At 40.0% G+C, this 25125-nt stretch overlaps 1 protein-coding gene across 1 annotated transcript; it reads left to right on the forward strand.

The window, feature by feature from the left end:
• The first annotated feature begins 790 nt into the window (after positions 1 to 790).
• On the forward strand, positions 791 to 22192 carry cpda (carboxypeptidase D, a). The gene is made up of 21 exons (XM_023294564.3): positions 791 to 1575; positions 2795 to 3042; positions 7744 to 7886; positions 8023 to 8192; positions 8683 to 9089; positions 10260 to 10451; positions 11099 to 11266; positions 11472 to 11581; positions 11789 to 11891; positions 12484 to 12626; positions 12714 to 12883; positions 13001 to 13303; positions 13563 to 13758; positions 14086 to 14221; positions 14365 to 14511; positions 15728 to 15826; positions 15926 to 15990; positions 16217 to 16348; positions 16538 to 16723; positions 18925 to 19027; positions 19426 to 22192. Exons 1-21 carry the CDS (start codon positions 947 to 949, stop codon positions 19650 to 19652), a joined length of 4077 nt encoding a protein of 1358 aa, XP_023150332.2. The 5' UTR covers positions 791 to 946; the 3' UTR covers positions 19653 to 22192.
• The last annotated feature ends 2933 nt before the right edge of the window (positions 22193 to 25125 follow it).

Consider the following 25125-nt stretch of genomic DNA (forward strand, 5'->3'; position numbering starts at 1 on the left):
TTGATATATGCTTTGTTGAAATATGTAAATAAAGAAAGAAAAAGAAGCATAGATTATTTTTTTTACCCCTGCTTTCCACAACCAGAGAATGGGAAAGCCTGCTGTAGTATGCTGCAAAATAAGATAATTTAACAGTTTCATACTGCATTCTGTTATGGAATATAGTATACAGTTTGCAGCACATACTACATACTATGTTTGTCAGAAGTATGCAGGTTTGAATACAATCATAGCTAATTTTGGATAGAGGAAAGATTCTGTTAAATGCCAAAGCGTGACCTTACCTGCCCAACCCAGAATGCATAGCGCATGCTCTATTTGCCTCTATTTGCATTGCCGGCAATTGACTTATGCCAGTCAGGCCAGCTCAGTAATGGGCTAGAGTGGGCTACAAGCTAGAGCTAAAATTAAAATACAGTGCATGTACAACTTTTTCTCTTCTATTGGCCCAAGCACTAATCAATTTGTGGTGTAGGGTGAAATTTGAGTCGAGCATTGAGCGCTGCGGGGGACTATGAGACTGCTGAGATGCCCTGATCTATAGTTTTCAACCAGCCCCTGTACTACAACAGCATAAAAGAATGTCTGAAATTATGTTATTTTTGGTTTTGTATATCACCCCAAGATTTTCAGTGACCCCACATGGGAATCTCTTGAAAAAAAAATTGGAAGCGCCTCTGATTTTAGGAGCACATGTTCAATTGAGGGAATTTAGGTTAAAATGATTTTAAGGTGGAACTCCAGCGGCCCACCTTAAAAAGTGACGCCACCGCGGAGCTCCGCCCACCGTGAGGTGAACGGAAGAAGATGGAAACAGGGAGGCCAGACAGGCTCTGACAGCAAAAATACGTGTATCGGTACGGAGCCAAAACTCTAAATACTCGACCCTAGTGTTTGTTTTTCATCCCTTAACTCCGCATGGTGTAGCAGTAGGAGTTCAGTCAACATGGGACACATCTGGGAGCATCTGTCGACGACGCTGAAACTACGGGTGTCACTTTTCCTTCTTGTTGTCTCCGCCGGTGACGCCAGGCTGCACCGGACACGCAGCGTCGAGCCCTCGACCGAGGAAACTTACAACAAATACTACAATTATGTTGAACTGACCGAACGTTTACATTCATTAGCCCAGAAATACCCTCTCATAGCGAACCTGTCCAGCATAGGTCAGTCTGTGGAGGGCAGGGAGCTCTGGGTGATGCGGATCACCGAGGACCCCAACAGAGACACACCGGGGAAACCTAAATTTAAATACGTTGGGAACATGCACGGCGACGAAACCGTGTCCAGACAAGTGTTGGTTTACCTTGTGGAGTACCTGCTGAGTAAATATGGGGATGATCTGCGTATTACCGAGCTGGTGAACACCACGGATATTTACATTATGCCCAGCATGAACCCCGACGGCTTTGAGAAGTCCAAAGAGGGGGACTGCAATGGCGACAGTGGGGGTCGAAATAATGCCAAAAACAAGGACTTAAACAGGAACTTTCCTGACCAGTTTGACGGGGCGCCCGTCGACCCAGAAAACATCCCCGAAGTCATGGCTATGGTCAGTTGGATCCAGGAGAAAAAGTGAGTAGAAATCACACATGCAATGAACCAAATCCAAACAAGTTCCCATGTGACCTGATTGTTTGTGCATGCAAATTCTTACCTTCATGCCATCTTCATTTTGAGTTTCATTCCCATGAAGGTCATAAACAAAGGAGATAACTGCATGACATGTTCAAGGCTGAAAAATAACACATTTGAACTCTGTTGAAAACTGTAACCAAATCAATTTTACATGAACTCCCAAGTATTACAATATAAAGCCAAAGTCTCATTTACAATTTTTTTTCCTATAACCAACTTTAAGCATCACTATTACTACTACTACTTTAAATAACAAACCTGCACCAGTTTAACATCTATGTCATAAAGTTGTAGAAACAAGCATTAGTATTCTGAATCTGTTTTCTGATAATTTCTCAGAGAAAAGTCTAAAAAGTGCATTTTTGTCAAACTTTCAAGCGTCATATCACCATATGAGATAGATAACATGTCGAAAACAAGTTACAACATATGAAAGGTGTTACTTTGACCTACATTTTCCAACCACAATCTCTTCCCTGTCATAAATAGTTTTATGATATAGGCAAAACTTGTATGTCAAGTGACAAAGATTAGACTGTCATGCAGTAAGCTCTTTTCAAACAAAAATGCAGAACATGCAGTGGTTCTAGATTTTTAAATGGGGACAAAAATGTGCTTGTTTCTTTGTCTCAGTTGGCATTGTGTTGAGTATCTTTGGGTTGTGCACGCTGCCGTTTGGACAAAATAGGCAGTTTTAAGACATCACCTTTAGATTCAGGAAATTGTGGTGGATAATTCCCCGATTTTCTATTAATTTATAGATTTACAGGTTTATTAAGACCTCTGAGGTTAACAAGTGTGCCTCAAAGTTCACAAGAAGAGCTGTCCTGTAAGGCTGCAACTTCTGATCATTTTAATTATCATTTTATCTGTATGTCTTTTATTTTTTTTTTACAAATGGATTAGTTGTTCGGTGTATAAGGAAATACTGAAAAATGTTGATCAGTGTTTCCCAAAGCTTGCAAGACTGGTTTTAAACCCTGCATGTGCACAGATATTCATGCAGTGAAAGTTATATAGGTATATATATATATATATATATATATATATATATATATATATATATATATATATATATATATATATATATATATATATGTATAACATGAAACTGTCCTTTTAAGATTGCTGCTAAAATCTGCCGTTGTCTCTCTAGATTTGTGCTGTCTGGGAACCTGCATGGCGGCACTGTGGTTGCCAGTTATCCTTTTGATGACTCAGCCTCCCACCAGCGACAAGGCCTCTACAGCCAGTCAGAGGACGACAGTCTGTTCCGCTACTTGGCTCTGGTATATGCCCAGAACCACTCTGTGATGAAGACCGGTCAGCCCTACTGTCCTGAAGCCCTCTCAGAATCTTTTAAAGATGGCATTACCAATGGGGCACAGTGGTATGATGTACCTGGTAAGACAATCAAGTCTAATTGCTTTGTTAATTTGTTTAGGAAATGTTATAGTTGAATGTCAGTATTTCATTCTACAGAGAAGAATCACAAGTTCCTGGTCTGAGTGGTGATAAGAAGTGGAAACATGGGTCATTACAGTTCATATGTTGTTCATTACTCCTTTAAAATCTGTTCGACAAGTGAGGATGTCTAGACTGAGTTCAGCTCCGTGGATCGCATCCAGTGTGTTTCTTATTAACCTAACTGGTCTCATTATTTGTTACTCAATGAGGAAACAGCAGTCTGAAATGAGACACCTAGGATTTGTATTGCCATGGAGACTAGTTCAGGGGGATTGGTGCGTTGTTTCCCTGATTGAAAGCCTATTGTTGGGTAAGATGTTTGTCCGGTAATTGTTCTCTAAAGCTTTATATTTGTTGAGGACAGCCGGGAAGAAAAACTCCTCTTAAAGGTGTTTGCTCAGACAGTCTTACTGCTGTTGCTGTTTGATATTCCTCTCATCTGAGAGCCAAGAATGTTTTCTGTCATTATTGAATCGTTTGCACCTTGTGTAGGTTTGTGCAAGTCGTGTCTACAAGCTGCAGCCTGTTTGAGGAGACAGAAAGCAGAAATTATTTCAACATCCTCTTCACTTGGTATTACTTAGCTTAGGCTGTTGTCGAGACAGAATTTTCTTCCCTCTTAGATCCCAAGTAAACATATCATGTATAACATGTTTCGTTGATGATGGATTTCAGAAAGCAACTGGGACTAAAGCTGCTTAGAGTCAGTCTCTCAGTTAATAAGCTCCGTCAATAGACAATGTAAAGTGGGTTCAGTGTTACTTTGACTTGTCTCATTTAGCTGTATTGTGTAAAAGGTTAAAGCCAGTTTAAAGCTTCTTTATCACAGCTACAAACTCTATAATAGAAACTTCTTTCTCAATATTTGCAATTCAGTGTGACCCAAAATTCCTTTTTAGTCATTGCAACAGTTAATAATGTGCCTTGGATTTGCCAGATGTCAAAATGCTAAAAAACAGTAAGCACTTAAGCACTTAGAGTGCACTGCTCATCATGTTTGTCTGCCAAAGCTTGTAATTATTGAAAGTGTTCGAACGGTGGACTGGCTCGTTGTGGCCATTTTAAAGGCCATGGGCTGCACCGTCTCATCTTGTACACAGTATCCCTGTCTTCTGAATAAGCATCTCTTAGCAGCTAAACTAAATGCAGCTTGTGTAATACACGTTCAGGAACAGCTTTACTCTGCACCCCGTAGGCCGAAACTTGATCATCGTACTTTGTTTTGCTGTTTTGTGTGAGGGGTTGGGAGGTGATGATGTAAGGGCCTGCAGCTTCGGGTTACCACACTGCTTTTCTTGCTGAGATGTACTGTATTATAGTGAATTTCAGGTAACAATAAGGTGTCTTTCAGTTTTTTATTTCCCATTGAGTAGCACATCCATTTGCCTCGGCCAGATTAAATTGCCTTCATTAAACCATAGCTATCCAGAACTAGCAGATGAGATTGTGATATTAAAAACTGTCAGCATGGTAGTGGTTCCATCTCTGGATGACAATGTCAATAGATGTGTTTAATGCTATATATGTATTTAAACTAACACAAACTGTCAGGATACCTTAAAACTAATATTTATTCCTGTTGCAGGTCACTTTATACTTGATTTATGTCATTACATGTCACAGTGTTTGTTTCCCGCTTAGAGTAACTGAAGCTGTAAATCATTACCGCAGCCTTGAGCACAATCTTAAATGGCAGTGAAGATTTGGTTGTACTGAGTCTTTGTCTTCAGAAACCTGAAGCGCAGTGACTAGAAAATAGCTGTCTTAGCAGAAAATTACATAGTTTTTTTATACTGGTTTCTCAACTAAACAAATCAGTATTCAGACACAGAAGGTTCACATTGTTAATATGAACCAGTTATTGAAGCCCCTTGCTGCAATAGTATCCATATCTCGTTATGAAGATAGGCACCAAGAGGGTGTAACACAGTTGAATAGACTGTCTGACATGTCCCGGTGGATGAAGTGTCACTGCTGTAACTGGGCTAATGGCAGATGATGGAACCTGTTAGGTCATTGTGTGACATAATGAGTAGTCCAGGCAAACTGCCAAGGCCAGGAGTCAGGAACAGGAGATTTTTTGTTTGGCAGTCAGAGCTTGAAATAATGATTCAGCATAAGGTATTATCGTGATCCATAATCTTCTGACTCGATCTAGTCTGTGAGGGCCTGTATTTTTGAACTGTATTTTGACTCATGCAGCCCTCAGCATATATTTACCTGCTATTGTTGAAAATGTATGTTGTTTGGTTGTGTATTTTTCAAGCTTTTTCTTCACATTTTGACTCGCATCTTGTCCACTTTGTTGTGTATTGTTAATTAATTCAGAGCCTAAAATATTTATCTAGGTCATTTGCTCAAAGCTTTTGGCCAAGGTTATTGGAATACATTGTGTACTGAAAGATAAACATGGCTGCATTTAGACTTAGAAGAGAAATACATCCAGAATATAATTTCACCGTATGAAAATATAGCTTTATTCCCACGACGATCTGAGGGCCACAGAAGTGTTTGAATATGCTCAGACTGCTGATAGCCATATGTCTGAGCAACGTCACTGTTAAAAGCTGACAGTCACATGACACATACTTGGTGAAGCAGTTTCTCCTGGTAGATTATCTTTATAAATGTGTGAATAAAAATAGGACGTTTTTGTTTGGGATTGTAGCACTCAACCCCTATGCATTTTGGTGCCCTACACGACAAATTCAGCTACAAGGTCCGGCTTTGACGTCATCGTCTGGTCAGTGGTTTCCTGCTAGGTTCAGGGTGTGTCACTGGATCCGGTACATAATCAGGATATTTAAAGTCGGAGCTGCTGTAGTCCATCTGTGTTTGTCAAACTCTATCAGCATATGCCAGATGTCTATTTTAAGTGGCTTGCTGGAAGGACAATGGCACTTGGTTCAGTTAACTATTTGAAATGACTTTGCACAAAACAATTCTTGATATCTTGTGGCCATGGTTTTATAGTTGTCATACTGTTGCAGCCACACACTTATCACCAGTGAATGTAGATTTGCCTGTTATTGACAGGTGAGATATTATAAAAGCTGCACTTGGTTGACATTTCAACTGGCTGTGTCTGCTGTTACCACAAGGTTTAAAGCCTCTCGTGAATCACCCTGACACATCTCTGTACACCACTGGTGTCCCAGCTGCCTGAGCAAATAAAATGTAGTAGATCTTTAAAAGTTAAAGTCACAGGCAGTGTTTTCCTGTTGAGCTGCAGTGGGAAGAACATAAAAAAAGTACTTCTTGGCACATATAACTGGGACTTATGAACCCTCAAATAAACTTAAGACAAACTTTGTAATACATTTCTTATCTCACTTGTAATGGCCATTTTTCATAGGACAAGTACAGCAAGTAAATCCTGTTGCCGTTTTTATGTGTTCTCCCATCTATTGTTTAAAGATAGAAGTAAAACAGTCTAATTACTCTGTCAGACTGTCTTTTGATAGACAACTGAAAAACACGTGAAACTTTTTAGATGAGCATATAGAGTTTATTACATCTTCTGAAGTGGCTGTTTCCAGTTTCCATTGAATAACGTGCCAGCCACCCACTCCCGCCAAGTTCCAGTCAGCTGAACAGCTGTCGCTTGACCGGGGTTGGCTCCAAAGAACTTGTGATTGTGGTGTGTATTTTTGGTCCGTCTACTCTCCAAGTCCAGTCTCTCCAGTGTATCTCATCACAGCCTGCACCTTTTCTCCAAAGCTTGAAACTTTCTTTAATGCATTTTCTCCTGTTTTCAAAGTCAGTCAGCAGTATGACTTTCAGGAGAATCTTATCATCAAACTGATCAGATGTTTAGAAAGTGGGCAGTAGCATAAATATCTAGCAGTTTTCTCACATAGTCATTGCATACAATAGCGTAATCAAATTTAGATGTTTGTTCAGAGATAATGCAGTTCAACAGAAAGGATTTGAAGGAGATGGGCTGCAGTAAGTGCACATTGAAGGTGCATCCATGGCTCTTCATGGTCCATAACTAGCTGTGGGAGGCTCTGGATATTAAGTATGTACTGGCATGTCTCTTCATTGTGCTTCACAAAAAGCTGAAGTGTCTGTTTTAAAACCAATATTATGTGTTGTATTTAGTTTCTTCCTCACTGAGACTGGTGTGAGATTTCTTGCTTTGCGGAAGTTATGTGTCAGTGATGAAGAAGGAGAAAATGGTGTCGGATATTTGTTGTTTCCTGTGGCTGCCCGGCAGGCAGCCATGGCAACCCTCTAGCCTGGGAGCCTCTGACTGCCTGCTGTTGTTCCACAGGGATGGCCAGCCGAACAGCCTGCCCTAGTGTGTGTGTCTCTGTTCGCCTTACTGGAGGACTAGGTAGCTGGCAAACTGCAGATGTCATGGCCTGTTGCCACACTAAACACTCTCTTTAAACTATGGCATTGAAGGGACAAAGACAGGCTGAAGCCTCTTTAGAAAAAGCTTCTTTGTCGACTAATGAACTGGCCTGGCACCATTGACGTTTAACATTAAGGAAGAATGTGCTGTTTTACATGTGTTTTACACATTAGATACATCTGTGGATTTATTATCTATCATTTTCTTATCTAGAATTGCATATAAATTGTGCCATGGTTAACATGCTTAGCTTTTTATTTCACTGTTCTGTTATCCAGGAGGGATGCAAGACTACAACTACCTCTATGGAAACTGTATGGAAATCACCATGGAGCTGAGCTGCTGCAAATATCCCCCTGCTACTGAACTCCATAAGGAATGGGATCTGAACAGAGAATCCCTAATAGCATACATGGAAAAGGTAGAGCTTCCAACAAAAAAAATAAGAAGTGATACATCTACAGTCATTATAATGTATTTTCATTTTTAAAATGACAATGCCACAATCAATGCCTGCCTGCAAACTATTTATCCTTTGAAATATTGCTCTTTTCCAGGTACACATAGGTGTTCGTGGTTATGTGAAAGAAGCTGTTGATGGTGCTGCCCTCAGCAATGTCAGCATTATGGTAGCAGGCATTCACCACAACCTGACCACAGGAAAATATGGGGACTACTACCGCCTTCTTCTACCAGGAACATACAACATCACAGCTGTGGCTCCAGGGTGAGTAATACCGATGAATTTCCTTCCCACAGCAAGTTTTCACAAACAGAGCTTATTCATTAACGGACAACCCTTACTCCTAAGGAACAGGCAGGTTTCAAATTTTATTGCCGTCACCAATGACAACCCAGTGAGTGCTGCACTCATCACTGCTTGTTTCCTGTTGATTAATGCCAGATCACAATGAGTGAAGCAAAATTTTTAATCTGCCTCTTCGAGACTAGCACATTTTAAGCTCAGTCTGTATGTTCCAGCCAGATATACACACATGTGCTGCACAATGCTGCACATCTCGTAGTTCCTCTTAGAGTGACAGAGTAACTTTTGTCACTGAAGCGATGAGAAATGTGTTGCTCGTGAACTTCATTGTAAAGAGATTACAAGGAAACTACAGAAATAATGTTTTTTTTTTCTTTTTTTGTTAAGGCAGCGTGACATTTAATATTGCACTTACTAAAGGTTTTCTGTATGTGTTTCTTCCTGTATGCAGGTACGCATCAATGACAGTCAACAGTGTCCAGGTGACTGGGGGCAAAGCCACAGAACTTAACTTTACTTTGGCACCTGTGGTCAGTGTGGCTGCAAGTAGCATCCCTGTTAACATAACCTCTGTGCCGTCCACAAGCCATCCAAACATTTCCACTACCAACTCCTCTAAATCCAGCCAGACAGTGGTGGTTCCCTCTAGCGGAAAAAAGAACACCACTGCACCCGTTAACCAGCCCATCCAGCCCCAGGAATTTCGTCACCACAACTATGCAGACATGGAGCTGTTCTTACGCAAGTACAACAGCGAGTTCCCCTCAATAACCCATCTCTACTCTATTGGCCACTCGGTGGAAGGCCGTCAGCTTTATGTGATGGTCATCTCTGACAACGCTTCCGTCCATGAACATGGTATGTCTCAGTGTAGTACAGTCTTTACAGAATAAGTTATTTTGTTTACATGTGATGAGCACCTCGGCTCTAAATGCCTGCCTCCAGACTGCGACCGGTTTTTGAGAGTTGGCGTATAAAAATCTCATGTGGTTACATTTGTGCGAGTGTGTGATGAATATTAGGCTGTTTCGGTGTCTCACTGGCTGGTGCAGGGAGCAGCTTTGTTGGCCATAGCGATGGAAAATCATACTTTTTCCTTCCTTTTTTTTCGATCACTGGCTCAGTTGTTGTCTCCCTTCCTGACACGTGAAACAAAATTAATTTAACTGTTGTGTGTTCCAATGATGAAACGATCTGAGTATTTCAAACAACAAAATGAGGAGAGAGAGGAGGATGCTGATGGTGAGGAAGAGGTTTCAACTCAGACACTCCTTTTAATAATGAGTGCAGATGCAGGCAGTGAGATACTGACCGACCTAGTGAAAAAGAAAAAATATTACATTCAATCACAATGGCTAACTCAGCACTACAGCTGCTAAATTAAGTGAAAAAAATCACAATCGTGATTTTGGATGTCCACACTTAAATGAACGTGATCAACTTGTGAAATGTACTCAACTCGTAGAAAACTCATCTCATAGAAAACGCCACACATTGAAAACAGTTCATGCAGATAAAATCACTTGGATTTATCCTGGATTAGTAAGATAATTCAACCCATTATTTCACACTTTTTAAAGTCATTTTTGGTCACACACCTGACTGAATGAACTAGCAGCGTCTACCATAGCTTGCATTTGTGGAGTTTAGGGAACAACAGTAAATTATAGTGTCTATGTATAAGCAGATGTTCAGCAATTGAGGAGTTTAGCCTGTGCCCAGTTTATACAAAGGATATTAGAGAGCCTCCAAGAAATGACTGGTGACGAAATAATTTGATTTTCTAACATATTTTGTGAATATTCAGTCTTACTATCAATCTTTACACTACTGCAAAACCAGAGTATACAAAAACAACCATGCAAGATTGATTAATACCACGCTGTACCAAAAGTGGGGCCGGAAGGTGCGACCAAAAAATGTGTGGGGATCCCTAAAATGTTCTTATATTTAATGTGAGCATTCTTGAGTATTATGTTAATGGCATCTGTTAGTGCAGGTTTTAATTTTGCATCATTGTCTTTCCAGGTGAGCCAGAGTTTAAGTATGTGGCCAACATGCACGGCAATGAAGTGGTGGGTCGAGAGTTAATGCTCAACCTCATTGAGTATCTGTGCCATAACTATGGTACCGACCCGGAGGTCACCGAGTTGGTCAGCAACACTCGCATTCACATCATGCCTTCCATGAACCCTGATGGCTATGAGGTTGCTGAGGAAGGTAAGGGAAAAAGATGCATGCACATACAATTTTATACAGACAACAACAAAGCAACACAATCTGCAACACCAGAAAAGTATAATGTGTAATGTGAAATATTTCAGTATGCAGGTCACACAGCTGTTAGATGTTTGGCTTTTGGATACATGAGTAAAGGTGTCGCATTAATAACAGGACTGTAACAGCAATTTGATCATTTAAGTTACTGTTTCTTGAGTCTATGTTACTAACTGCTCTCAAATTTACAGCCTTTGTAAGTTAAACAGGTCTGAATTGATATGTGTAGTGTAAATCCTAAGCGATTACAACAACAAAAAGATAATACAGATTTTTTTATTATTTGGAAGATGTAGCTTTTCTCCTAATTTCCTGTGCAAAATGGCATATCCCTACATACTAACTCCTTACATATAGCAGCCCTCAGGTCATCTGCTTTGAGATGGCTTCGGCTGCACTTCCTTGTTTTCACGAGCGTGTGACGCGAGCATGTAATGACTGCCAGTACGTTGCCGTCGATAACGACTGGTGATGTCTAAGAGGAAGTGTAGAGGAAGTGAAGCTGAGGTTGTGTAAATCTTCAAGCAAATACATGCTGCAGTTAAAGATACATGTGGATGACTCATCACTAAGTGGTTGTTTCTTCACAGGGCATAACAGTACCTACAAAGGACGCAACAACAGCAACAATTTTGATCTGAACCGCAACTTCCCAGACCAGTTTACCACCATCACAGATCCCAGACAGCCGGAGACAATAGCTGTGATGAACTGGCTGAAGAGCATCCCCTTTGTTCTGTCAGCCAACCTCCATGGAGGCACGGTCTTACTTTGAATTTTTTGGGTCACTCTCAGCTTTTGAAAGTGATGTCCTGTTTTGTTTTTACATTATTAGTGTCTGCAACAATCAGATGTTAAGATTTGCAGTTTAAATCAATTGTGCACATTGAAATGTGTTCAAAACACAGATTTAGATGTTTTGTAGGGGCTTGCCCTGTCTCATCTTTGTTTTGTTAAATTCAGGTTCCTTGGTAGTCAACTACCCCTTTGACGATGACAGAGACGGTTTAATTCATTACAGCCCTTCACCTGATGATGAGGTCTTTAAGCATCTGGCTAGAGCATATTCACAGGTAACTAGACACTGCTGCTGTGGGATCAATTCCAGACTAAAAGAATGCTTGTGGTTTCACTGTTTATTTGAAAGCAAGCTGTAGTCTTAGTGTACTGACAGAAACTACAGTCTTTTTTTGTTGAATCTGTGGAGAGCGAGACCATGTTTGAAAACTTGATACAACAGTACCCGTTGTTTGGTTTTTACTTGTGTGGGGTGTGTGCAGGAAAACTCTCTGATGCACAAAGGACACCCTTGTGAAGACCTGTTCCCTGATGAATATTTTGAGGATGGCATCACCAATGGTGCTCAGTGGTATATTGTTCCTGGTAGGCTCACTTTTTTCATCTTTTCTCACTAACCTCATTTTTTTCCATCCAAAGCAGCCTTTTATACTTGACACTTTTTAGTTTATTTACATAATCTTTACATATAAGAAATAAAGCCTTGCAAACATCTCTTTTGCCAATTCAAACTCCTGTTTTATGACCTCAAAGATAGTTGTCTGCTAAAGTTGCATTCATTAAAAATGTATTAAACTACTGGAATTGCACCCTTTGACTGTATGGTACCAGCTCTTCAATAATAGATCCAGTATTGTAGTTACAGGGTGGGCATTTAAGTAAATCTGCCATATTTTGAGTCTTTGTTCCTGTGTGCAGTTAATCACAATAGTGAAGGGAATTTGTAATTTGTCATTCTGAGTTTGCTCCACTGTGGTACAGCAATGCACGTACCTTATTTGGTGAAACTGAGAATGAAATGTGAATAGCAACACACAACTAAACTATCTTTCACTAGGATTGTTTCACTTCTTTATGGGTAAAAATTTTGTCATCAAAGATGCTATCATCATAGAAACTCTCTACATATAATTGCTTTGAATTTGATAGAGTTTAAATTCATGCTTTTTTTCTCCAGGTGGTATGCAAGACTGGAATTACCTAAATACCAACTGTTTTGAGGTGACCATCGAGCTGGGCTGCTATAAGTACCCCATGGCCAAGGAACTGCCAAAATACTGGGAAGAAAACCGGCGAGCCTTGCTTAAGTTTATACACCAGGTAGTAGGCAAAAATCGTATCATGATCCCCTCCTCACTTTGACTCAGTTTTGCACAGGCCCATGTTTACATGATTATTTGTCTCTAGGTTCACACTGGAATAAAAGGCACAATCTCTGACAATGGGGATGGTACAGGAATCCCCAATGCCACCATTAGTGTGGAGGGAATCGACCACAACATCACCACAGCTCATACTGGAGACTACTGGAGACTGCTGGTCCCTGGGACTTACTCTATCACTGCTTCTGCCCATGGGTAAGACATTTTATTTTAAAGGGAAGAACATACTGAGGATGTGCCATAATGTTTTGTATATTTATGTCCCATTATTTCCACTGTTTCTAACTTTAAATACTTTTTATTGTTGCCCAGTTATAAACCTGTGACGATCTACGCCACAGTCCCAAAAGATCGAGTGGAGGTGGTGGACTTCAGACTGACACGTTTGCACTCAGACAGTAATGGCCAGCCTCTCAGTGGCCCCCAACCCACACAAAACCCATCTGAGAGGGAGTTCCAGAGCTTAATTAAGGAGCTCTCTCTAGGCCAGGGTTTGGAGCAGCTGGTCAGGAGCACAGCCACAGAGAACACGTTCCGATACCGCCCTTCCAGAGAGCTGCCTTCTGTCATGACAGGCTTCAAAAATAACTTCCCTGAAATTACAACTTTACACAGGTAGGCAGTGCTTTACCTTCTACTGGATGTTGTAAGCAGCAAACATCATTTCATTTTAGGGACATTTAAATGTTTGATATCATTTCTGTAATTGCTGATCCTCCTTATGAAACAAGTCAGTGCTGTGAAGTAGCTATGATCAATTCTGAGTTTCTCTTCTGTTCTCTGTTCTCAATTTCAGTTACTCTTCTTGCTGCTATGTTTTGAAAGATTCTTAATATACTCATCGTCATTGTTGTTTCTTCTCTTTTGTGTCTAGTTTGGGCCACAGTGCGGAGTTTAGAACCATTTGGGCTCTGGAAATCTCTGACAAACCAAAAGACCCTGAGCCGTCTGAGCCAAAGATCCGCTTTGTAGCAGGGATTCATGGCAATGCCCCTGTGGGCACAGAGCTGCTGCTGGAGTTTGCAGCCTTCCTGTGCATCAACTATGGCAAGAACCCAGTCATCACCAGGGTGAGTGTTAGGGTCTCTCACCTAATATAATCTTTAAAAGCTATGCCTGGATACTGCATGTTTATCGACTGTTTTCAAAATTTAGCAACTTTTAAAGAAGATTTGGTTTAAATAATTGTCTATTAAGTTTTTTGAAGCGATTTTATTGGGGGCTTTTTTGCCATTATCAGATAGACAGGAGAATATGGTTTGTGCCCTCACCACTCAGCCATCAGGTCGCTGCTAACTTCAAATTTTTTCAACTATGAAAATATAGACTAGACTTAGTAAATATATGCTTCAGCCATGTCTGTAATTGTTCCTTCTCCTTACATCTCCCTTCTGTAGCTGATCAACGAGACCCGCATTTTCATTGTGCCCTCTGTCAATCCTGATGGACGAGAACAGGCTATCGAGAAGCAGTGCACGTCTACTCAGGGCTTGACCAATGCTAATGGCAAGGATCTGGACACAGACTTTTTTGGTCAGTTAAATGGATTTGTATGTATAAAACTGTACTGAAAAACAGATATAAAAGACAATTCACCATATACCATGCTTTAAAAAAACTGAGTATGCAATAACAGCTGTGTTTTTATTCCAAAATGTGTTTTCCTAATTTAATAGGCAATGCATCACAGCGTGTGGTGGAGCCCCAACCTGAGACCAGAGCGATGATGAACTTTATCCGAGACAAGGCCTTCACACTATCTGTGGCCCTCGATGGAGGCTCCCTGGTTGCTACATACCCTTACGACAAGCCTGTTCAGACTGGTAATACCACTGGTCAGGAAATAGCCTTATGTACACAGTGAACAGTCACAATAACAATTCCACCTGTCTAATACTATGCAGGTCCTGTTCAAAGTAGTAGGGCATTGATACTGGGGTGTCCTGTAGTTTCTGGCTCTTTGTCGTGTTCCTCGAGACGTTCCTGGGCAGTTTTTGCGGTCCAGCAGAGCGTATTGTCCTGTTGTGGCAGGCTGCTGGCATTAGGGAGTGCTGTTGCTATGGGAGGGTGTGCTTGGTCTGCAACGATGTTTAACTGGGTAGTTTGTGTCAGCAAAACATCAACACAAATGTCAGGACCAAAGGTTTCCCAGCAGAACATTAGAGTGTTAAGTGTCAGTGGTTTTCATGTTGTGGCTCATTTGTGTATTTTCACATCCAAATGTTAAAATCAGTTTATGTGAAGGGTTTGAATTGGAGCCACATTCAGAAATGATCCTTTGGGAGCAGTGCCTAAAGACAGTGATTTGTGTCAGTTAGTTGGCCCGTCTGGTCATACATCTAGGGCATCAGTCCAGGGCAAATTGTTTTGACAACTCAACAGCATTATTTGATATGAATATTCATGATCCACAGAGGATAGATAACTCTGACATCTTTTTGGTGACTAATTCATGTTTCTGTGAACACCACTGTCACACCTGATGTTTTAAATATTGATTAAATTTCTTGATTTTGAGAATTTTCTTAACCACCTCCAGCTGAACACTCACTGCTCCTTATTTAATACTACTTTTGAGTTCGAATATATATTTCTTGGTACTCAACAAGTAGAAAAGAATGATACTCAGAAGGATTAACTTCAAGCCATTTCAACTTTAAAAACATGAGTTTTTCCACAAGTGCCAGCCTCAGGACAAAAGTGATGTTTCAGCTCTTCTACTGATAGGGCTTAGTTATAGCAAACACTGTCACTTTTGTTTCTTTGATGCATCACGTCACACCAGATGTAAATGTTACTGCTGGGGGTGTAGACTTTGTTTTATTTTTATTCCATAAAATGTTCAAAGAAGCAGCATTAATGGACTTTTCCACACAGCCTCCAGACTGACTTGACAAGTTTTTCGTTTGCGGCTATAAATGTAGCAGTCTTACATAACAGCAAATTGCAAGGAGTAGAACAAATGATCTGAAAACTGTTTTGCTGCTTAACCTCTCTAGATTTGACTGTGTAATTAATTGGTAATTTTTTTTCTTCCAGTTGAAAATGAGGGCACATTGAAGTACTTGGCAAGCGTGTATGCTAACAACCACCCCAAGATGCACCTCGGGGACACCGGATGTTCAAACAATGGGCAGAGTATGTTATGTAAATACTACAAATCCTCCTCGTGACGGCCATAAATATCAGTCAGTATTAAGGTGATAGAGATTAACGGCTAACTTCTCTGTTACTCAGTAGGCAACATCCCAGACGGAGTTATGAGGGCAGCAGAGAGACAAAGTCACATGGGGAGCATGAAGGTACGTCTGCGACTCTGATAGGAATTTCTACTATTAAGCAGACATCCATGCTGCCACTGCGTATTATTTAGGTTTTATAAAAATATGATCTGAAATGAAAAAGGCATACTTAACTTCTCAGAAGTGATGGGCTGCTTTGACAGCTTGTTTAACCGTTTTAAATATCTTGATCTAAGTTTGACTTTTTGTATATTATTTGTCATCTCATGTCTGTATTTTCTCCCAGGACTTCAGTATGGACTTTGGCCACTGTCCAGAAATTACAGTGTATACTGGCTGCTGTCTGTTCCCTCCTGCTGAGCAGCTGTCCACGCTCTGGATGGAGAACAAGAAGGCTCTGCTCAGCATGTTGGTGGAGGTATGATGAAGGATTCTATCAGCCCAACACGGAAATGCATCCTGGACTATGCCACATACACAATTTATGACCAAGACTGTTGTGAGCTTTAAATACCTGTTTTTAAGTCGTGATCAAACAAAAATGTATTGATTTAGGATTTTCTATTTAAGATTAATATAATTTTCCTTCCATTTCCACTCCATGCAGGTTCATAAAGGAGTGCGAGGTGTGGTGAGAGACAAGAGTGGCAAACCTATTGTTGGGGCAATCATTGTACTGAACGGAGGAGTGAGATTATTTACTTCAGAGGGCGGCTACTTTCATGCACTTCTGGCTCCTGGCAACCACAATATTGAAGCTGTTGCTGACGGCTACCAGCAGCAACGACAAAAGGTACACACTTGTATACATACCATGCATTAAGTAAAAAAGGAATGGACTGTGTCCCAGGAAAATAATGCTTATAGATATTTCAAATATCTGTGGAGGAGCATGTAAAGATAACATCTATTTCTTCTGAAAACAGGGAATATTTTTAATGCAGTTATAATTGAAAATAAAACACAAGATTAGAACCTGCAGCTGTCACTGTCAAAATGTTCAGTCATTCAATACTTAGGCTAACATTCAACAGGTAAAGTCAAGTTGTGCTTCCAATATGATAGGTTGAAAAACTTAGAAAATGTAGTCTTTGTCAAAAACCTAGATGTGTTTATGTATGAAACCCAATGACAATGACTCTAAGTTTATATTCAAGGCATAATGACATTTCCAAGGAGAGAAAATAATGTGTCAGAAATATTGATTAAAACAAAGGGCTTACAAAATCTGGTTTCAAGTGTTGCTTTTTAGTGCTGGAGAGCAGAGATGAAGTCTGGTCTGGTTGTAACAATGTGCACTCTGTTGTACAGGTGGAGTTTATGCATACATACAGTACACTATATAATTCCAGTAGCTTATGCTTGCACACAAAGAATTTGATGGACTGAACACTCAATACCACCCCTAAAAATTCTGTTTTGACAGATTTCGCTTTCATAGTTCTGTCCTAATTTGATAGTGATTGTTAAGAGGCCCATGAAGAGAAACTGCATTTCCCATATTCAGAAATGTAACCTTTTACATATTTTGCTCAAAAGAAAAAAAGAAACATTAACCTGCCTCCTATGTTTAGTAGGAAGGGGAACACAAACTGACAACATGAAGACACAAATAAGAAATGGCACAATTACATTCGAGAAAGTTTTTGAAAGAATATTACGGTGGTTCGCCTTTAATGTCGATGTCTATGTAAGGTGTAGGGCGAAGCACACAAAACCTCTCTGTCACCTCCACCTTTCCATTTGGATGCTCTGAAACTTGAAGCTTGGGGTAGGCGAGCTCTTCAAACAGATGTTCCTTGATGGTATGTCCAAGCTCCAGACTGTAGGCCGTGTGCTCGCCGCTAGGACTTGAGAGCAGTGGATCCACCACTGAGTGATATGTCTGCTGGTAGTCTGGTACTGTGAAACCATGGATCATCAGATCACCGCTGAAGGTTTTCTCCTCAGTAGAGACAACTCTGGCTCTGTGTGGCTGACTGAGATCTGGAATAACGGCAGCGTTCCTGATATATCTATCATCCAGGGGTTTCTGGGGGTCTCCTTCTCTCTGCTCATACACAAGGTCCGACTCATAACGTGGAGCCAACATGCATTGTCTCTCCTTAATAGTCTCCCCATATTTCTTAGGGCACCGAATACTCTGCCTTAGGTCATAAGGACGCATCTTGTGCCGCTGGAAATAAAAAGTGACATTAGTTTGAGCAGATTCTTGTGCCTCTGTAGTTAGTTCTGAGTGTTGCTATCAGAAAACTTCACACAAACAGTATTTATACTGAAAAAAGAAATCATGAAGTAGACTTACTCTTTGGCAGCAGCTCTTTGGGTGTGTTTTCAGACCGCATCACTAAATCAGGCCTGAAACCACATGGTTTTTAATCCTTATTTAATGAGTCAAATGTTCCCATTTTTATACCATTCTTGAATAATAGCACTGCATAAAGAGACAGTGTGAATTCTCTGATTCAGGTGATTCACTTCTCAGCTGAGTAATTTTGGATTTTGTAAAGTAGCACTATTTTAGACATTTAAGACAGCCTGCTCCAGATTATACTAAGCAGTCACACCTGAAAATAAGTCTTGCTAATTAGGTAATTAACAGCCCCACATCTGTGAGGAGCTTCAGACGACACAAGTAAAACCAGCCAGGTTGGATAAGATGTGGTGGAGCTTAATATTTTTTTTGCCATCCATGGCTGATTGCCATAGGTTGATTAAAAATGAGTAAGCTTGGTTAATCATTTGAATTTCACTACAGTTGTTTGTAAAATTCTGGAAAAAAAATGTTTTTAAGAATGTTTTTAAGCTTTTCGTTTATATTCAGAAGCACACCTAAAATTAGTTCAGAGAGAGGAGTGTGATTCTTACGTTTCATGTGAAATTCTTTTTAAAAATTTGGCTGCCATATAGCACCATAGATCATCTATGATTCAAGAAGACTCAGGGGGTTTATTATTTACACTTTGATGCTGAAGTATTTTTGTTCTCTTCCAGGTTGTAGTGTCTTCCTATGAAGCTGCAAACTCCATTATCATTGAGTTTGACATGGACAACAGCATCTTTGGCCTCCCCAGAGAGTTTGTTGTGGCCAGTGCAGGTAAGCATGAAAGAGCCTTTTGTTACCTGCAGTCACTATAAATGCATTATGTGACTTGTTAATGTACAAATACGGCTACGATTATATTTTAGATTTCTACTAATGTAGTCGACAGTGACTCTCATTTCTCCCTATACTTCAGCTCGTCCAATTTTTTAAAATTTACATTATTAGTCTTTATGGTCTTTAGAGCAATACATCTTGAGTCTAGCATATCAGAGTTATCCTATTCGTATTTAAAAACATGCTTAATTATCAAAAAAAAAACAATTTGTTCATTGTAAAGTGTGTGATGGCATTAAAAAAAGAATATAAGGCATGATCTTAGATTTTGTAAAAACCGTATCCATGCATGCAAGCAGACATGCTGAGTTGCGTCTTTCTCTTCCTCCCTGCAGCAGCCTCCATGACAGCACTAGTGGTGACGGCATGCATCATCTGGTGCGTGTGCGCAGCCAAGTCTAATCATCAGAAAGATGGCTTCCATCGTTTGCGGCAGCACCGAGATGATTATGACGATGAGATCCGGCTCACCTCTATGGGCTCCAAAAAGTCGCTGCTTGCCCACGAGTTTCAGGACGAAAGTGAGAGCGAAGAGGAGACACTGTATGCCAACAAAATCTGAGAAATGGTGCACCACTTTGGCTGTTGGCTCAGTATTTTAATTTTGAACTCCCACAAATCAAACCCGGGTGACTGGGGCGACTGTGGCTCAGGTGGTAGAGCGGGTCGTCCAATGATCGAAGGGTCAGCGGGTCGATTCCCGCTCTGTCCTAGTCATGTGCTGTTGTGTCCTTGGGCAAGACACTTTACCCACCTTGCCTCCAGTGCGGCTACTCACACTGGTGTATGAATGTGTATGAATGTTGGTGGTGGTCGGAGGGGCTGTAGGCGTGGATTGGCAGCCACGCTTCCGTCAGTCTGCCCCAGGCAGCTGTGGCTACAAATGTAGTTTACCACCACCAGAGTGAGAATGTGTGAGTGAATGAATAATGGATCCATTGCACACGCTTTGAGTATGCCTAATAGAAAAGCGTTATATAAATCTAATCCATTATTATTATTATTATTATTATTATTATTATTATTATTATTATTATTATTATTATTATTATTATTATTATTATTATTATTATTATCATTATTATTATTATTATTATTATTAATAACCCCTGGCCAACAAGGAGCAGGTTGAACTCTGAGCGGCTTCTCTGTCCTTCAAAACCGATACAAGAGTGATGAGGACACTTTTTCTGTTAAACCAATAAATTCTGAGGACTCGGTCACTCAGTTATTAGTGCTACTAAATTAATACAGTCTGGTCGTGTCTGGACCCGGCTTATTTTTAGCCACATCTCTGCTTGACTGGTTCAACAGACGGAGAAGGTAATAAAGAGAAGGTGAAGAAAGTCCACTGTTGCCCTTATCCATCCATTTTTGCAGCTTTTTTGTTTCCGAGCCATTTAATATTCTTTAACCACTATCTGTCCTGCCCGGCTGAGAAATCAGGCGAATAAGTCCAAATAACCTTCTTTATGGAATGAACACTAAATGGAAGTGCTTTATCTCTCATCGTCTCCCCACTGATATCTGTCACCACCCTGCATTTCTTTCATTAATGCTCTGAGCAAGGAAATAAATGATTTCCATTTCTTTAAGAAAACATAGTTAGAATGAAGTGTCCGCACCTTTGGGAGACTGAATGTGCCTTGGCTTCTCAAAAGTTTACAGTCCCAGATAGGCTGTAATATGTGTCAGAAAGTAGCATAGTGAACAGGTAATACCTAGTCCATGGAATTTGATCCATCCTATACTCAGGTGGAACGAAGAGAGAAAAATTGTGATCGAAGGACTGCAGTGTTGTGATGTTGTTTCACAGATGACTCACCTGGTTTTCTATTTTTGCAGTGAATCAGATTTGTGGACGAAATCATTGTGGGAACAAGCTTCTTGAAAGTATCAGGGAGAATCTGTTACCAAGCTTGAATGACCCATATCCAGTTAGTGGAGAGTGCTCTGATGTATTTATGGAGGTCACTTGCACTACATGGAAAGCAAGAATTGTCCCATATCATTGGCCCGGGAAGAAAAAAAACTATGAACCTCTCAATATGTAATCATTAAAAGAATGTATTTTTATTTAATTTTAGTTTTAACAATAAGTTTGTCAGATAATTTCTCTCTGTACATTAAAAATTCCTGCTGACTTTCATGGATGTCACGTAGAGTCAGTGCCCTGTGGTTTTCACCGTCTGTCATCTTACAATAGACTACCTTTTTTCAGGTTTTTCTTTTGCCAACGAAGTGTTTTAATTACAAAAATCATACCTGTCCATTAATGATCAGTGTGAGAGACCCGTACTATACAATGTTAAGGTCCAGTACAAGTAATTTCCTTGAACTGTCAAAGAAAGGACATATAATGTAGGTTCTAATCCATTTCACTGTGATATGGTTAATTTGGGAACTTCATGTGTGAAAATATGATGCAGTCATTTTTAATTCCTTACTATTCTGATGTGTTTTGAAAAGGCTCAGTCTTATTTGAGTGGGAAGCAGGTTTGTATGCAGACATACAAGCCAAATTATTAGATGACCAAAAGCAAGACCTCTGCATTGGAAAATCTGTTCAAATATCCAAAATGGCATAAAATTTCACCTGAATCATCTTAAGGCAAATCTAACTAACAAAAAACAAAAGTTTGATGAATAAACAAAATTTTCATTACATCAGACATCCCTGTGTAACTCTTCTGATCATAATGTGGAAGTGTTCTGCATGGTTTTTAATTTTTGAAATGATGTTTGAAGCAATACACTCCTGTCCCCTGAAGAGTTGGCCCTGATTTGCAGTTACTTTAAGAAGAGATTTTTCCTTACAAATTGACATCTATGTACGGAGACAGTTTTGTACATTATTTTTCTTATACTATGTGTGTATGAATTTTTGAAAGTTGAGCGTGTGTCGCAGTCACGTGGTGCTGATGTGAAGATTTTATATAAACTGGAATCGACTGTAAATAATGTTTGCCAATTGTAAATGGGGAAAAGAAATGCAATTCATGTTGAATCTGCACACAACAAAACATAAGAACCTCTGTGTAATCAGGACATGCTAACATGCACAAAAACCTACAAAACACAATAAAAGAAACAATGTCACAACTTGTGCTCTTGTGTTTCTTTTAGTACTGCTGATGTTGGTGGCACTTAAAAACAGACAGCTGCGCAAAGAGGACAAGTTAATCGTTCAAATAGAATTCTCTCACATTGAACAATGGCGTAATTAGATTAGTGGGCAGTGGTGGCGCAACGGTTAAGTCTCTGGGCTACTGATCAGAAGGTCAGAGGTTCAAGCCCCCATGTGGCCACTGTTGGGCCCTTGAGCGAGGCCCTTAACCCTTCCTGCTCCAGGGGCACTGTACCGCGGCTGACCCGTCGAGACAGGCGAAAATCCCCTCGTGGGATTAATAAGGGATAAAATATATATATATATATATATAGATAGATATATAGATCACCTGAAGAAAATGGATTTCCAACTTTATCCTAGTTAGCCTTAAAGCTAATACTTGTGTGTTTGTTCAGTGAATTTTAATATGTTGCTTTTGAGATACAGTAAGAATGATAGCCAGGCAGATGTTGAGGTTCCAGTTGTCATTTGATGGTTTGATGTTTTATTCTAATACTCTCTCACTAATGCAGTAAATCTGACCTCATCCAAGATGCAAGAACCTATTCTCCGCTGTAGTTAGTGATGGTCCTCTGATACCCGAGGCTTCGACACATGCGCTGTAGCTCATGAAGCAAACGTATAGAGCCACTGTGCCGAGGCGTGGTTTGGTCACGTGACTCGTGACGTTTGAACCACTTCAGTGACGTTTGAAGCACTCAACTGCTTCGAATCACCTGATTGGTTCGGTTTGTTATGTGAATCACTCAGCGGGATCGAGTGTTCCGGGATAGGAGATCCCTGTTTAGTGTTGTTCATTTGAATTGTTTTTCGCAGAATAGATTGTTTTTTTTGCTGTTGTTTTTGCTTTGAGAGTTAGTAGTATGTCAGATTTCATATTTCGTAGAGAATAGATAGATAGACAGGTATATATATATATATATATATATATATATATATATATATATATATATATATTCCCAACTCACCACCCCCATGACACAACACCTGGCACAGAACCTTGTCAGGTGCTTAGCTGACAGACTACAAACCAAAGAAAAAAACTGTTCACTGGCTGTTGCTACACTTGTGGCTCTGCAGTTCAAAACTTTTGGATTCACCAATCAGAGTGGCAGCCAGTGTGAAAGAACGTTTAATAACAGAATGCACAACAATAACATAAAGAATACCAAGCAGCAGTCATCTACGTCACAAGCACCACCGCAGCCTCGTCCTCCACCACCAGCAGCACCTTCCACAGGTATTCTTTTTCTCTTCTGAATAGGGAATGACTGACATTTCTGGTGATGATGATGATGATCTTCAATATTTTTCAGTTCAACTGTGGAGCCTATTAGACGAAGACGCAAGTAGAGCCTGGCAAATGCAAAGCGCCACAGCGAATGCAATTGTAGAAAGAACGGCAGACCCACTGGCTTACTGGACAACCCACAAAACCGTTTACCCAAACTTGTACAATGGAGCCAAACATTTCCTGTGTACCTCAGCCTCATCTGTGCCATGTGAACAGTTTTTTTTTTTCTAAGGCTGGGGAGATAGTGAGTAAAAGAAGGAACTGCTTGAGTCCCAAACAATGTTCCCTGTAATTTTTCCTGAGTCTGAGCAAACACACAAACTCCCTGAGCGTCCCTTGAACCACTGTGAGCAACATCAGACGTGTGCACTGTGGTCACACCAGCATCACATCCATTCAAGTTACATGGTTTATTAAAAGAATCAAATTACAGCATTTACATTTATGTTAAAACACTTTGTCAACAGGAGCCAGTTGAAGGCTGCAGTGATTTTAGTGACACTACAATGTATAAGAGTGAAGTTATTGAATATTTGTCTCTCTTTACTGTTGCAGCGGTTTTGCAAATTGCAGACGGACCCTGTTCACTCCATAGACACCAATGTTATTCCTGTAGCTTGAAAGACAGCTACTTTTGATAAAACTGGGCTTGTAGCACATTGTCTGCCTTGCAACAATGGGAAAGAGGCACCGTTTATGTTTTGACAACCTATATCTAACGAGTTATTGATGCTGGGAGTCTGAATCTGTGAATATCTTTCCAACTTTACTGAACTTGGGGCCGCTACCACCTAAGGAGTGATATATTTAATTCTGAAAAAAGCATTTAGCCATACTTAAAGCTTTAAGTGCTTTATTAACACGGAACTAAAAATTTTGTATTGTTTTATTATCACAGGTTCGGTCTGTAAAGAGGTGGCATCATTTTAAACAGTGAAATCAAACTAACAAAATGTAATGACCAACCAGTGAGCAATACTGGATTCTGCAAAAACATAAACAACTTTTTTTAAAAATCTAAATCTTATCTTAACACAGTTCATGTATGAACTTATTTATGTGTGTATGCATGTATTTATTGATTTATTTAGTACTGTTAACATATCAGAGTTCTGAGTGAGTTTTTCTTAAGATAGGCAAAGGCCATTTATTGATTACATATAGGCTGTTAAATGTTTATTAAAAACTAAAAAGCATTTAAAAAAAAAAACAACTTAGCATTTATTGAGTCACTAAAATACTGTAGAGTACAGACCACATCAGCATGATTATAAGCATCCTCTGGTAAATGAACAACCAGATACTGATGTCTCTCACCATATGGACTTCAGGAGATGACTGGGGGATGATAAACTGTGACCTACTGGTTGGGTTCTCTCTGTTCTCATGTTTCTTACATGTTTGTCCCCTGACAGCCGGGTCCTAATGTTTTTTGAGCAACACACCATACTATGACATTTTTACAATGAGGGTTCTACTATGGAACCAGTTTGACATGTTCAGGTGTTCTTTGTGTGGAAACTCAGAGATTTCAGGTATCAGAAGGTGGTTTTCAACTTTCTTTATTAACTTTTTGCTTCAACTTTAAATTAAATTTCCTTCACTAAGCCA

The sequence above is a fragment of the Amphiprion ocellaris genome, chromosome 7, assembly GCF_022539595.1.
Source record: "Amphiprion ocellaris isolate individual 3 ecotype Okinawa chromosome 7, ASM2253959v1, whole genome shotgun sequence".
NCBI lineage: Eukaryota > Metazoa > Chordata > Actinopteri > Pomacentridae > Amphiprion > Amphiprion ocellaris.